This window comes from Lolium rigidum, chromosome 2 (genome assembly GCF_022539505.1).
Source record: "Lolium rigidum isolate FL_2022 chromosome 2, APGP_CSIRO_Lrig_0.1, whole genome shotgun sequence".
Taxonomy (NCBI): Eukaryota; Viridiplantae; Streptophyta; class Magnoliopsida; order Poales; family Poaceae; genus Lolium; species Lolium rigidum.
This window is the reverse complement of record NC_061509.1, coordinates 284,315,242-284,330,915: the sequence shown is the minus strand read 5'-3', so window position 1 is coordinate 284,330,915 and position 15,674 is coordinate 284,315,242. Positions and strand designations below refer to the sequence as shown.

Sequence of the window (15,674 nt, the reverse complement as noted above, 5' to 3'; positions counted from 1 at the left end):
ATAGTTGCTGATATTTTTAGTCAAACTTAACAAGATTAACTTTTAAAAATACAAATTAAACTAAATAAATAAGAACAGAGAGGGAGTACGATCACACGGCATACACGAGACAAGTGCGGGATGACAATTGCGCTGCCGCTGATTTAGTAATCCAAACAAGACTGAGCATCGGGCAATAAATTAGCACTGTATCAGTGTGGATGGGATTAGACTAGTGATGTGGATGGGAGTTATGAGTAGACCGAGAACTAAGTTAGTGCTTAGGAGATTCTTGCAACCGTTGTATTTACATCGTGATTTGTGCATTTAAGTTGCAAGTTGGTTTGCAAGTGGGGTTGCGACCGAATTTTTTCGGTTGCCACTGAGGTTGCAACTACGAAAGTGCCTCAAAACCGTTGGATTTTCTTTGTGATCGGGGCTAATGATGAGTTGCAACATCGGCTGCAACTCAAATTCGATGGCGTCATTCTACTGAGAACTACCCCTCCGTCCTCGAATACATGTATGTTTGGATATATCTTAAGCCAAACATTATTGACCGACTTCTTAGAAAAAAGTAGCCGCATTTATGATAATAAATTAATGTCGCTAGATTCATCTTAACTTGTAGTTCAATAGTATAGCAATTTAATATCACATGTGTTGCTATATTTAGAAATTAACTTTTTAAAAAGGAATGAAACATATATATATACTTATTCGCGAACGAAGGGAGTAAGTTAGTTCTCCGTAGACCGATAATTAGTCACACCCATTATTTTAATATGAACTGCATATATACAGACTTGAATGAATGAATAGAACCGAGCGGCAGGTTCGGGTAGCTACCTTTAAACAAAAAAAAATGAATAAATAGACACACCGAAATACAATCGTCCGCCTAGGTAGATCATTTTGTAATTCGGAACTCATAGGAGGCACTTTGGTACTATAGTTGCTGATATTTCTTCTTATACTTTTGGTCAAACTTAACAAAGATTAACTTTTAAAAAGACAAATTGAATTAAAAAAATACAGAGGGAGTACGATCACACGGCATACACGAGACCAGTGCGGGATGACAATTGCGCTGCCGCTGATTTAGTAATCCAAACAAGACTGAGCATTGGGCAATAAATTAGCACTGTATCAGTGTGGATGGGATTAGACTAATGATTGCGTGCCTTCCGCTACGTATCGATCCCGACCCTATTCATCAGTCTCCCCCGATCTTGCACCCCTCCTTCACCGACGACCGCGGCGACGAGGAAGAAGACCACTTCTGAATCCTCCCATTCCCTCCTGCTCCTCCTCATCTTCTTCCTCGGACCTCTCCTCTCCAGTAGGTGGACGAGAGGAGCAAATATCTAGCAGTACCAGCCGTCGCGACCTCCATCCATCCAAGGTTTGACTGCCCCAGGTCCAGTCCACCAATCTCTTTCACTTCACCCCTCCCCTCTCCTTCCTTCCTTCCGTCATTGCCTACGCCCTTTACCTCGTGCCTTCCCGGATCGGCGCTCCTCCCAGCTCCCGAGACTCCTGCTCCTCCGCCGTCGCCAGCAGCGCGCCCAAGGTTCGTCCTCCCTCCCTCCCTCCCTCCCCACCCCGCTGCTCTGCTCTGCTCTGCTCCCGTGGTTGGTTGGTTGATTCGGTGGTGCTCCCGTCCTGTGTCCTCCGTCTCCGTCCACGATCTGCGCCGGGATTGGTTTTAGCGGAGCTTTGGCCGTCGCCGGATCACGGCGGTCGCGCGCCTACCCTGCACCTCCACTTAGGTACTAGCGCTACTCTTCCTAGTGCCCAGCTCAATTTCAGTCGACGCGAGTCCTCTCCCTGTTTGTTGAGGTAAAAGGTTTCTTTCACATCAGCAGTTTAGGTTCCCTGTCCTGTCCACCACCACCAGTTTCTTGCCTAGTGCTTAGGTTTTTCAGTCAGCGTGATCCCTATTTATTGCGGCAAAAGTTCCCTTTTTTACACTAGGAGTTTAGATTCGGTATCCATTTATGGGGAGTTCTTTCTCCACTAACCGTGCAATTACGAGTAGTAACACAATTACGAATTACGCAAGCCGAAAGTTTCAAAAAAAAAAAACGAATTACGCAAGCCGTGCTGTATTATTATGACAATTCTCCACCCCCAGACTGAATCTAAAAAATACTGCCTCCGCACGACGATGGGTTTACTGCTAGGGAGTTCTGAAATCGGTGCCCGCCCTTACTAGCTTTCGCCGTCGCCGGATCACGCTGGTTGCACGCCTACGCTGCATCTCCACTTGATTACTGCTCTGTCCACCACCACAACTCTGTCTGAACTCTCTTGCCTAGTGCTCAGGTTAGTTTCAGTCAGCATGCCCTGTTTGTTGTGGTAAAAGGTTTCTTTCACATCACCAGTTTTGATTCCCCTGTCCACCACTGGGAGTTTAGATTCGTTAAACAACTTGCCATTTATGAGGAGCTCTTTCTCCACTAATGTTGCAATTATACGAGTACAATTACGCAACCAATCTTCGGACAGTTCGCCATCCCCAAACTGAATCTGAGAAATACTGCCTTGGCACGACGAGTAGTTTATGGCTAGGAAGCTCAGAATTTGGTGCCTGTCCTTGCTCGCAACAAAAACTTGTTGCACCTGAACCTGAATTCAGAACTCTTCTGCCTGCTCTGCCCGGTACAATCTTGCCTTGTGTTTAGGTTAACTTCCAGCCAGCACGATTGCGTGAAGCCTGTTGCAGTACAAAGTTTATTTTACACCAGGACTCTAAGTAGTATGTTGTCATGTACTTGCCAATTTAGATTCCCCTGTCCACCACTACAATCCTCGTGCCTAGTGCTCATGTTAATTTGAGTCGGTGTAAATCATTCCCCTGTTTTCTGCGGTAAAAGGTTTCTTTCACATCGCCAATTTAGATTCCCCTGTCCACCACCACAAGTTTCTTGCCTAGTGCTTATGTTAATTTCAGTCAGCGTGATCCCTGTTTGTTGCGGTAAAAGGTTGCTTTTTCACATCAGGAGTTTAGATTCGTTATGCTACTTGCCATTTATAGGGAGTTCTTTATCCAGTAACGGTGCAATTACGAGTACAGTTACGCAAGTTGTGCTGACAGTAACTACCATTAGTCGGACAATTCACCATCCCCAAACAGAATCTAAGAAATACTGCCTTACACGATGAGGAGTTTATAGGAAGCTCTGAATTTGGTGCCTTCCCTTGCCCGCAGCAAAAAAATGTTTCACCTGAACCTGAATTCTACAAGTTTCTTGCCTAGTGCTTATTTTAAGGAATACTTTCTGTCCTTAGCTCGCAACAGCTCAGTTACTTTCTCCAGAACCTTTATTCATAACTCGTACTGCCTCTTCACGATCCAATCTTTTGAAGGAAGTATGAACTATGGAGGCCCACCACTCAATAGTTTCTTGACTAACTCCCAACGTATTGCAGCACAGCAATGAGGTGTCTGCCTTTCTTAAATGGAGCGGCCAAAACGGAGCATACGACCACCAAGTCGGCCACAGTGCGGTCCTTCAGCACGACGTCGACGGACCGCGAGGCCCGGTCTGGCTCAGATCTCAACAACCTGAACGCCTCTGACATGAGCACCGAGTCCATACGGAGAACGCAGTACCCAAGCTTCACCGACCACCCCAGCAACCTCAGGCTGTTCACCTTCTCCGAGCTCAAGAATGCTACGCGCAACTTCAGCAGGTCGCTCATGGTTGGCGAGGGTGGGTTTGGGTGTGTGTACAGGGGAGTCATCAAGAACTCAGATGAACCAACTGAGCGGATCGAGATCGCCGTCAAGCAGTTGAATCGGAAAGGGGTTCAGGCAAGTTCTTTCACCATATTGTACTGCTGACAATATTGTTGTTAGAGATTGCTCTTAAAATTGTTAGATAGCTAGTGCATAATACGATACAATATTAGATAGCAAGGTCATAATACCATACAATTATTACAATCCACTTGTTCCATTGTGATGAGCCGGTGACGAGTCATAAATCATTTGTAGTGTAACTTGGACAGTTGGACTTGGTTCTGAATCTTCAATCTCGGCATCTTGAAACTAACACTTGATTTTGAACTCGTCATTCTTAAGAAAAAGACATTGCCTCAGGCAAGAAAAAACTATAATTTTTACCTGTTAGTTTCCAATTCATTTAGAGTCCATGTTAACTTACATGTTGTTCTATCCTTGGGTTGAGTGAGTCAATTAGTGGAAGAGTATTGGAAAAACTGGTAAACGAAGTTACAAGAATGCCAGTATTTCAATTCCACTTGCTGTTTTACCCCTTTCTAAGTCACTTACACCGTAATCTAGCTTGAGCCACTAGTTTGGGTTCCTAATATAATATCATCTTTGTTCAGGGGCAGAAGGAATGGTTAACAGAGATGAATGTGCTTGGGATTGTTGATCATCCAAATCTTGTCAAACTAATAGGGTATTGCGCTGACGATGATGAGCGTGGAATGCAGCGGCTTCTAGTATACGAATATATGCCCAACGGAAGTGTGGATGACCACTTGGCAAGTAGGTCAAATTCCACTCTATCATGGCCAATGAGATTAAAAGTAGCTCTCGATGCTGCTCGAGGGCTGAAGTATCTTCATGAAGAAATGGATTTTCAGGTAATTCATTTGCTTTCTGGTGGTCTATACTAAAACAAATTGAATGTGAAACATTTGCGTGAGCATCACTGCCTAAGTACGTTCAGCAAGAAAGAATGCATGCAATAGGAGAAGTTGTGTATTTAACTAATTTAGCATGCATGCAGGTTATTTTCCGAGACCTGAAGACATCTAACATTCTATTAGATGAGAACTGGAATGCAAAATTGTCAGACTTCGGATTGGCTAGGCATGGACCACAGGAAGGTCTATCCCATGTCTCCACAGCGGTACGAACATATACTAACAAAGAACCATTTTGTGTTAGTGTGTTCTGAAAGCATTCTGTTTCATATTCTTCTAATTATTATGCTTGCAAATATACGATGTTCGAAATATATAGATAATCATGATGCCAGGTAGGCTACATAACATGTAAGCTGTTTCTGTTTCTTTAACATGACTCCCTTGTGATAGCAATGAAGTTGGAAAATGGATACCCAGTTGCTCCATCTCAAATGCTTTAATTGATTAGTTGTTTTAGTGTATTTTTATTCTATGCATGCTTAAAGGTCTATGAGTTAGTTTCTGAAGTGCTGAACAGTTTTTTTTTTTTTTTGATAATTGCAACGGAAGTCCTAGAAATGAGTTACTATTTCAGCTTGAGTAAGCGTTAATGAGTGCTATATTCATTCTTCTAGCAGTTTCGGAATGACGAATGTACACATATCCTAGCCAAAATAATATGTCCAGTAAAGAAATCACGTTTTTCTCCTTCGGAGAAGGCCAACCACATCTACAAGTAACAAGAGTTCAGTTTAAAAGTATTCATCCTAACTAAGAGTAAAGTAAACCATTCTCTTCTTCTTGCCAGTTTTTTAATTTTTAGTACAACTTAAATTTGATACATCCGTCCATCTAAACTAAGACATTTAATAATATGTTTCCGCAGGTTGTTGGGACTCTAGGATATGCAGCGCCAGAGTACATGCAAACTGGGCGCCTCACTGCAAAAAGTGACATATGGGGCTATGGTGTGCTGCTCTATGAGCTCATCACGGGTCGCCGTCCCATTGACAGGAACCGCCCAAAGGGCGAGCAGAAGCTCCTGGATTGGGTGAAACCATACATATCTGACGTCAAACGGTTCCCCATCATTGTAGACCCACGGCTGGAGGGACACTACAACCTCAAGTCCATGACAAAGTTGGCAGGCGTGGCAAACCGCTGTCTACTCCGTATACCAAAATCACGCCCAAAGATGAGTGAGGTGTATGAGATGGTTCTGAAGATTGTGGACAGCGTTGAGAGCGGACCGCCGCAGCCTCCTCTACACTACCATGGCTCGGTTTCTGAACCGGGTGCAAAGCGGACGAAGAAAGGATCGTTGAAGAGAAGGTTCCACGAATTCAAATTCGGTTCCCGCCTGATCGTATGGCGGGGCTGGAAGCCTGAGGTTATAAAGACCTGTTGACTAGGTAGTATGTGGTCCCTGTCTGTAAAGTATAGCTGTTCATACGGGTGCACAGTTGAGTTGTGGCGTTGTTTCCTGTAGTTTTCTGTGTAATAGATCTGATTTCGTGTGCATGACCATCTGAGGTGCGAGCAAAGATGGTAATCAGTAGAGGCCCCTAGTGTTTTTGGTGCAGTTTCAGCCATTCCATGCCCCATACTCTTCTCTGAACCAAGTCTTTGGTGCAACCTGCATCAACACTAGGCCCCTTTCTTTCTGTGCAAATACCAAGAAACCTGTCATTTTTCTTCTAGAAAGGGTTTAACCTGAATGCAGGGAATGATTCAGATTCAAGCAAGATGTGACCTGAACCAGTGGATGCTGCCCACCAATCGGAAAATGCGTCTTATCTCCATCTCAATTGCAGAATAATCTGAATATCTGATGGGTGTCGACAGCCATGCCTGGGGGTACATTCCTGCCAGCCATCCTTTTGGTCAGATAAGAGCATCTCCAGTCGCGTCCCCCAAACCGCGTCGGATTGAGCGTTTGGGGGACGTGTTTTGTTCGTGCCGCCTTTGGGGGACGTCGCTCCCCAGCCGCGTTTCCCCAAACGCCGCCCCCAATCAAGACTTCAAATTTTGCATTCAAAAGAGATCGTTCCCGCCGATCAGAGTAGCGGCGATCATATACAGACCATATAGTGCATGCTAAATTAGAAGAAGGGGTTGGTCGACGGCGACGTATCCTGAGTCGACGCAGGTCCGTCGATCACGACGACCTCGTCGCGATCTGCCTGGTGCTGTGCATGCTCTGTCTCCTCTGCCGCTGTTGCGTAGGCCGACGATGGTGTAGCAGTCGAAGACGCTGCAACCGGCTCTTGCGCCGCAGTTGCTGCCGCTGCCGCTTCCTGGGCCGCCGCGTCGGCCGCCGCCATTTTGGCTTCGATGTCGTCGAGGATCTGGCCTTTGAAGAAGTTGTGCGCCGCCCGCGTCCGGGGAGACATTCCCTCCGTCGACGCTCTCAGCAGGGACATGTCGTCCCTGCGTTTCTTGAGCTCCAACTTCTCCTCTTGCCTCTTGAGCAGCTCCGCCCACCTTTCGTCGTTCTTTTTGGCGCGGGAGAGAAAGGTCGAGGAGACGTCCGCGAGGCATTTCGTGATCGACGCCTGCGTCTTCTCACCCGACGCGGCGTCGGCCAAGGCGGCCTTAGCAGCCTTGTTGCCAATAGGACGCCCTGCCGACGTTGCCGACGCCGCGTCCAGATCAATGGCGTCCTTCCCCTTGGACAGCGACAGGCACGTCAACCGCCATTTCTCATTCCCTTTGAGCTTGCTATAGCAATGCATCAGCGCGAACGGCTTATGCCCATCTGAGTTCCTCGCGTAAACCTCCATGGCCCTATCAAACTAGCCAAAGGAAGCGGAATCATTTCATCGAACACAATGTAGACGGTACAGATTATGGAAGAAAGAGTCGTACCATTTGGGAGAGGTCGGCGCCGCTCTCGGCTCTGGTCAGTAATTCCTGATGGTATCCATGGAAGTAGTTCACCGACGCCTGGATGATGGCCCATCACGTCGACATTGCCTTTTGGCTCCTCTTCATTGTCACTTTAATTTGTTGTAGTTGCCCTTGATGAGCTTGCGCTCATCGAACTCGGCCTTGATTCTCGCCCAATACTTCCCGTGTTTTTGGTTGGCGCCGATGATGGACTCATGGCTCACCGTCGCCCACGACTCGCACAGACAAAGATCCTCCAAAGCCGTCCACTTGGGGCCTCGTGTGCCCGACGCCTTCTTCTTCTTTTTCTTCTTCACGCCGTCCGCGTCGACCTCCACGAGATCATCGTCACCGGCACCCTCCTCGTCTTCTTCCTCGCCGCCCTCTTCGTCCTCGTCGTCGTCCTCGTCCTCCACCCCCTCCTCTTCATCGTCCTCCTCTTCCTCAGCACCCTCAGCACCGGCGCCGTCGAATTCGAGCGGCCCCCTGCGGCCAGTGAAAGGGTCGCCGTCCGCACCGGGTCCTGGCTCGCGCTGCTCGTACGCCGGGGAGTAGAGGTTGTTGGGGTTGAAGCCACCATGCGGCAGCGCATCCTGGTAGTGCGGCGACAAGTTAGGCGTCACACACCCGGGAGTGCCGGAGCGGGCGTCGTTGTAGAAGGCGGATGACGACGGAGAGAAAACTCCCGGAACGTACACCGACACGTTCGTACTATATGGGCTCGCGTTGGTGGCGGCGATACACCCGGCCATTAAGTGGTGGTGCTGGCGCGCCGCCAGAGCCTTCTTCTCCTGCTTCGCCGCCCTCCGCCCTTTCCGCTCCGCTGTCGACATCTTCCGGCGCAGACAGTCTTCATGCCACTGATCATCGGTCAATCCTTCCGGCCTCTTCTTCGGGGCCGGGGCCTTCCGCGGCTTCGCGAACGGCGCTTTCGCCCCTTTCGTCGCATTGCCCGGCGGCTTCTTGGTCGCTTTCTTGGCCATCTTCTTGGGGGCTACCGGCGGCGTCATGGAATGGGGAGAAGGTAGCGGCGGCGGGTGGACGGCGGGAGGGAGAAACGAATCGGCGGGGAAAGGAGAAATGAATCGGCGGCGGGGAAAGGAGAAATGAATTGGAGGCGGGGGAGGCCAGAAATGCGCGGCGGGATAGGCGCGATATGGAGGGAGGGGCGGGATTTGGCGGGAGTGGGAGACGATTTTTCACTGAGCCGCTGACGAGTCGGCCCCGCCACTCCCCGCCTCGCTTTTCGTTGTGTCCGGCGTCCCCGGTGCGTCCCCTGTGGGACGGGGACGGGCTCGGGGCGCCGGACACCGTATCGGACCGCGCCGGACAAAAATGGGCTTTAGGGGACGCGGCTGGAACGCATTTTTTGTCCGGCGCGCCCCAAATCCCTTTGGGGGACGCTTTGGGGGACGCTGCTGGAGACGCTCTATGACCCAGCTGCACATATTAGAAAGAGACCCCTTTTGCAATTGGGAGGATGTCGATTTATTCTATCGTATGGTCCGCGTTATCTTTTGTTACCCAAGATGATCAAATATTCAGTTGCAGATCCAGTGCAAATCATCTGGTGAAGACTGTATCAGTGGCAAAGTTTCTGGTGGTGGTCTCAGTCTGCTGTTCCCATGTAACTAGAGAGAAAGGCACAGTGAATGATTGGGGGCAAGGAATTCTGCATACTTTCCATTCCATCATCATCATCAAATATCACATTCTTCGTATGCACGGTGCAGAATTTCGGCAGATTTTTATGTGGTGTGCAGGAACTGTAAAGCTCCTTTCGGTTTCAACGAATCTAACCATTGGCTTGTCGACGAATGGAAGTGGCACTTGGCTCCCAAGAACTCTGAATCCTCCCTCCTGGATGCAAAGAGGGGAGGAGGTAAGGGCATCTCCAACCACGCGACCCAAACGGACGCGCTGGGCCGTCCGTTTTGGACCGTTTGGGTGGCCTAGCGGACACGCGGACAGCGGCCCGCGTCCGCGTGTTCGTTTGGGTCGCGCGCTGCGCCCAACGCGCGGACGCAGCGCATATGTAATAAATAAAACAAAAATTAAAATGAAAAAGGAAAACAACAAAACATAAATTTAAACTAGTCGGTAATTAGACTTAGCCCTATTTTGGGCAATTTTTACACAAAAGAAAGCCCTATATGGGCTTTAAACTAAAAAAAAAAAGCAAACCCTAGCCAGGGTTTGCGAGCACGCAGTGGCCGCCGGCAGTACTACCCCAGTAGTACTCGTCGTCGTCGGCGTCGATGACGACGACGCCCCCCGGCGGCGAAGCGCTGTTCCGGCTAGAAACGCCGGAGGGCGGCGGGGACTCCGGCCAGGGCGACCACTGCGCCCTTTCCCAGGCGGAGTGCGGGTTCGGCGGGCTCGCCGGCCTGCGCAGTCGCGCCCTCCGCGCGGACTCCTTGCGGAGCTGCTCCTCCTCCTCCGCCCGGACCTGAATTCAGAACTCTTCTGCCCGGTGCAATCTTGCCTTGTGTTTATGTTAACTTTCAGTCAGCACGATTGTGTGAAGCCTGATGCAGTACAAATTTATTTTACACCAGGACTGTAGGTAGTATGTTGTCATGTACTTGTCATTTATGGGATTTTTTTTCGAGTCCTTCAAGCTCACACTTTTCTACACCGTCTTCTACCGAACCTGACTTCATAACTCGTGCTGTTCCTTCTTGGTCCAATCTTGTGAATTGTGTTTATATATTTGTAACATTTGAAGGAAGTGTGGAATATGGAGGCGCACTACTCAATGGTTTCCTGATCACGGTGGCTGGGCGCCTACGTGTGCGTTCCGTTCACAAAAACAAAGAGTCCATGTTCCACGCACAAAAACAAAGAGTCCACGTTAAATTTGGAAAGCAGCCATGCATGAGATTTACTTTCGGCCACTAACTAATTGTGCACGACATCACACATTCGTTGGTAGCCTGCAACTCCAGTTACTTACTACTCTGTCCACCACTACAACCCTCGGGCCTAGTGCTCATGTTAATTTAAGTCAGTGTAAATCATTCCCCTGTTTTTCGCGGTAAAATGTTTCTTTCACAATGCCAATTTAGATTCCCCTGTCCACCACTACAATCCTCGTGCCTAGTGCTCATGTTAATTTGAGTCGGTGTAAATCATTCCCCTGTTTTTTGCGGTAAAAGGTTTCTTTCACATCGCCAATTTAGATTCCCCTGTCCACCACCACAAGTTTCTTGCCTAGTGCTTATGTTAATTTCAGTCAGCGTGATCCCTGTTTGTTGCGGTAAAAGGTTGCTTTTTCACGTCAGGAGTTTAGATTCGTTATGCTACTTGCCATTTATAGGGAGTGTGTCTCTCTCTGTCGGTTTGGTTTGGTGCGGTGCATTTGCATTTGCATGGAAAGGTGAGGAGGATCAACGGCCTTGGATTTGGACGGCGGCGCTGGCGCAACATCCCAATCCCATGCATTGCATGCATCGAGGGAGGAGCGTCATTCCTCCTGGGCTGGGCTCAATTGTTTATGGGCCGGGCCGCGCTACCAAGGAGTGAGTCAAGTCAACGCATCCATCCATCCATCATCCCGATTCGATTCCAATCATCTCATCTCATCTTCCCTCATCTCATCCGCGTTGCGTTGCTTGCTTCACAGCCACTCTAATCCCATCCAAACCAAACAAGAGAGAGATCAAGATCAAGATCTGCTGCTGCTGCTTGGGGAATCAGACACGATGGTGCGTCGCCGGAGCAGAGATCCGTCGCTGAGCCTGGGCTGGCCCGCGTGCTGCCTCGGCTTCCTGCTCAAGCTGCTAGCCTTCCTCTAGGCCTTCGCCGCCGTCTCCGCCCTTATCTACGCCGCATGGATCCTCTCACTACAAGAAAAGTTGCCATGGCCGACGAAGTTGAAGTCGCGCCGTGGTTGCTGGTGTACCATGGCCGACGATTTTTGGTCCCTCCGTGGTGCATGTCAAAACTTTTTTTCTCGTTTTTGAGGCCACCTAGCCCGACGAAAGCGGCCAAAACGTCGCGTATGGTGGCCCGGGACGTGGTGGATCTCGAAATCTCGGGTTCGCCGGCCGAGTCAACGCAAATCCGCACCGCCGAGGGATGTAGGGCCCGGATGGCAGCCTCTCCGGCATTGTATTTTTCTCGATCGCGCCATCTCGTTCAACGTTCTCCGATCGAGCCGTTTACGATGCGGGATCATGGGTCCCGCATGTCATCCTCTATGAACCAAAATTCTTTCTATTCTTGGATTTTTTTGACCCCCGATTTACGGCTACTTCCTTTTTCTTTTGATCCCTTGCCGCCTTGGAAACGTTGAGACCGCTGCTGCTAAATGGGACCCGCATGTCATCCTCTATGTGCAATCAACTTTCTTTTCTTGGAGTTTTTTTGGCACCTCAAATTTGGTCACTTGCCTTTTTCTTTCGATCCCTGCCGCCTCTCAAACGGTGATACCGCTGCTGCTAACTCGGGACCCGCATGTCATCCTCTATGTACTATAAAACTTTCTTTTCTTGAATTATTTTTGGCACCTCATATTTGGTCACTTGCCTTTTTCTTTCGATCCCCTGCCGCCTCTCAAACGGTGATACCGCTGCTCGCTAACCGGGACCCGCATGTCATCCTCTATGTACTATAAAACTTTCTTTTCTTGAATTATTTTTGGCACCTCATATTTGGTCACTTACCTTTTTCTTTCGATCCCCTGTCGCCTCTCAAACGGTGATACCGTTGCTGCTAAATGGGACCCGCATGTCATCCTCTATGTACTATAAAACTTTCTTTTCTTGAATTATTTTTGGCTCCTCATATTTTTTCACTTGCCTTTTTCTTTCGATCCCCTGCCGCCTCTCAAACGGTGATACCGCTGCTGCTAAATGGGACCCGCATGTCATCCTTTATGTACTATAAAACTTTCTTTTCTTGAATTATTTTTGGCTCCTGATATTTTTTCACTTGCCTTTTTCTTTCGATCTCATGCCACGTTTGAAACGTTGAGAGACCTGCTGGCTCATGGGACCCGCATGTCATCCTCTATGTGCTATAAAAGTTTCCTTTGTTGGATTTTTTTCACCCTCTGATTTTTGGCTTGCCTTTTTCTTTTGATCCCCTGCCCCCTTTGAAACGTTGAGTAAGCTGTTGGCTCAAGGGACCCGCATGTCATCCTCTATGTCCATCAACTTTCTTTTCTTGGATTTTTTTCACCCCCTAATTACTAGCTACTTTCTTTTCTTTTGATCTCAAGCCGCATTACAAACATTGAGACCGCTGCTGCAAAATGGGACCCACATGTCATCCTCTATGTACAATAAATCTTGGATTATTTTTGGCTCCTGATATTTGGTCACTTGCCTTTTTCTTTCGATCTTATGCCACCTTTGAAACGTTGAGTAAGCTGCTGGCTCATGGGTCCCGCATGTCATCCTCTACGAACAATAAAAGTTTCCTTTCTTGGAGTTATTTTTGACCCCTAATTTCGGCTATTTGCCTTTTTCTTTTGATCCCTGCCCCCTTTGAAACGATGAGGACGCTGTTGGCAGGTCGGTCCCACATGTCATCCTCTATGAACAATAAAAGTTTCCTTCGGTGGATTTATTTTTGACCCCTAATTAATTTCTGGCTATTTCCTTTTTTTTTTGATCCCCTGCCGCCTTGGAATTGTTGAGAATGCTGCTGCCTCATTTTTCTTTTGGTCCTGTGCCGCTTTGGAAACGTTGAGACCGCTGCTACAAAATGGGACCCGCATGTCATCCTCTATGTACAATAAAGTTTCTTTTCTTGGATTATTTTTGGCTCCTGATATTATGTCACTTGGCTTTTTCTTTCGATCTCATGCCGACTTTGAAACGTTGAGGATGCTCGTTGTCTCATGGGTCCCGCATGTCATCCTCTCAGAACGATAAATGTTTTCTTTTCTTGTATTTTTTTACCAACTGATTTTTGGCTTTTTTTTTATTTTCAATCCCCTGCCGCCTTTGAAACGTTGACGACGCTGCTGGCTCATGGGTCCCCGATGTCGACCTCCCCGTACAAGAAACATGTGATATTTTATTTTGCAGACAATAAACGTTGTATTTCGCTCTGAGCTATTGCAAACGGATAAATTAAATCTTTATATCTACATAAACAAACTTATATGTTGAATCTCCTTGTTTTTTGTTTTTGCGAAGCATAGGACTTTCCTGTTTTTTTTTTTTTGAGAAAAATTCGACCTTTCCTTTTTTGGAGTGGGTTGAAATTGTATGAGTCAAAAGGCCCAGCAGGATAGTTCGAAGGCCCGGATGTCCGAGATACAGCCCAATTGAAATCTTTCTTTTCTTGGATTTTTTTTCACACCCTGATTTCTGGCTACTTCATTTTTCTTTCGGTCCTGTGCCGCCTTGGAAGCGTTGAGACCGCTGCTACAAAATGGGACCCGCATGTCATCCTCTATGTACAATAAAGTTTCTTTTCTTGGATTATTTTTGGCTCCTGATATTATGTCACTTGCCTTTTTCTTTCAATCTCATGCCGACTTTGAAACGTTGAGGAAGTTGCTGGCTCATGGGTCCCGCATGTCATCCTCTATGAACAATAAAAGTTTCCTTTGTTGGATTTATTTTTTTCCCCTAATTTCTGGCTATTTGCCTTTTTCTTTTGATCCCCTGCCCCCTTTGAAACGATGACGACGCAGCTGGGCAAGTCGGTCCCACATGTCATCCTCTATGAACAATAAAAGTTTCCTTTGATGGATTTATTTTTGACCCTAATTAATTTACGGCTATTTCCTTTTTTCTTTTGATCCCTGCCACCTTGAAATAGTTGAGGATGCCTGCTGCCTCATGGGTCCCGCATGTCATCCTCTCGTAAAGGTAAATGTTTCTTTTCTTGAATTTGTTTACCAACTGATTTTTGGCTTATTTTTTCTTTCGATCTCCTGCCACCTTTAAAACGTTGACGACGCTCGCTGGCTCATGGGTCCCCAATGTCAGCCTCCCCATACTGCAAATCCTCTTTACGCAAAGGTTGTATTTCTAGATAGATAAGGTGGATTCGAATCCGCCATGGTTCGAGCAGCTCGGGTAAGCCTTCTTGCACTCGATTAATGGAAGTAGTGTATAGCAAGTTCAAGACATGTGGCTCGGTGTAATGAATCTATTTGAATCATGTTGTGGGTTCAATCCGATAGTTCTCTAACGAGGTCAGCCAAAATAGAAATTAATTTTTTTCTAAAACGGAAATGCAAATTAAGATGAACACAAACATTAGTTATCATAATAGCCGATCATACATACATACTTGCTAAGAGCAAAAGCTTGCCGGAGTTTTACCACCCATACAATTAATTAGCAGTTCAGATAAGATAACCTTATATAAGTATAACTACAAATGCATTTGCTAAGGGCTCATGGGGCAACAGAACTAGACAACCGCGAACTTTATGACCAGCATGTCACATCGGCATCGAAAGATCTTGACCTTCAACTTTGATCCAATGCGAAGTTTGGCACCGTCAATGAACTTTTTCCACCTGGAAGTAACAGCCAAGCGGCCATCTGTGGGACCGACGGAGTACCGTCCCTCCACGGTGAGACCTTCACTCTCCATGACGAGGGATATCTTGCCCCTTCGGCCAGCATTGAGATCTTTGGAGATACTTTTAGGCAATTTCTGATTCAAAGCAAGAGATACCACCAAAAATTAGTCAATGGCACCAATGCACTCGAACCATGTGAGACTTTGAGCAGAGAAGACATCAAGATAAGAGCAGTTATGCTTGTCATATACTCACGAACATAGCCTTCAGATGCGTCCTGGTCACCACACGGGTGGCCACAGCAATGAGCTGAGACCTCGGTGATCTGGCTGGGGCAGGTGCAGGAGCCTGGGCTGGTACACGAGCTGGTGCTGATGCAGGAGACTGCTGGGCAGGTGCAGTAAACGGTGCCTCTAGAGGAATGATACGTCTCCAACGTATCGATAATTTCTTGTGTTCCATGCCACATTATTGATGTTATCTACATGTTATATGCACACTTTATGTCATATTCGTGCATTTTCTGGAACTAACCTATTAACAAGATGCCGAAGTGCCGGTTCCTGTTTTCTGCTGTTTTTGGTTTCGAAATCCTAGTAACGAAATATTCTCGGAATCGGACGAAATCAACGCCCGGGTTCCTATT

General features: G+C 47.5%; 1 protein-coding gene across 1 annotated transcript in view; it reads left to right on the top strand.

Moving 5' to 3' along the window:
- Window positions 1–1,379: 1,379 nt before the first annotated feature.
- Window positions 1,380–15,674, top strand: part of LOC124693579 (serine/threonine-protein kinase PCRK1-like) — a gene marked incomplete in the record, with an annotated part of 68,601 nt that continues 54,306 nt past the window's right edge. The window contains 5 exon segments of the mRNA XM_047227062.1: window positions 1,380–1,552; window positions 3,415–3,799; window positions 4,339–4,599; window positions 4,746–4,868; window positions 5,531–6,047. Of these exon segments, the coding sequence (XP_047083018.1) occupies window positions 3,422–3,799; window positions 4,339–4,599; window positions 4,746–4,868; window positions 5,531–6,047 (1,279 nt within the window).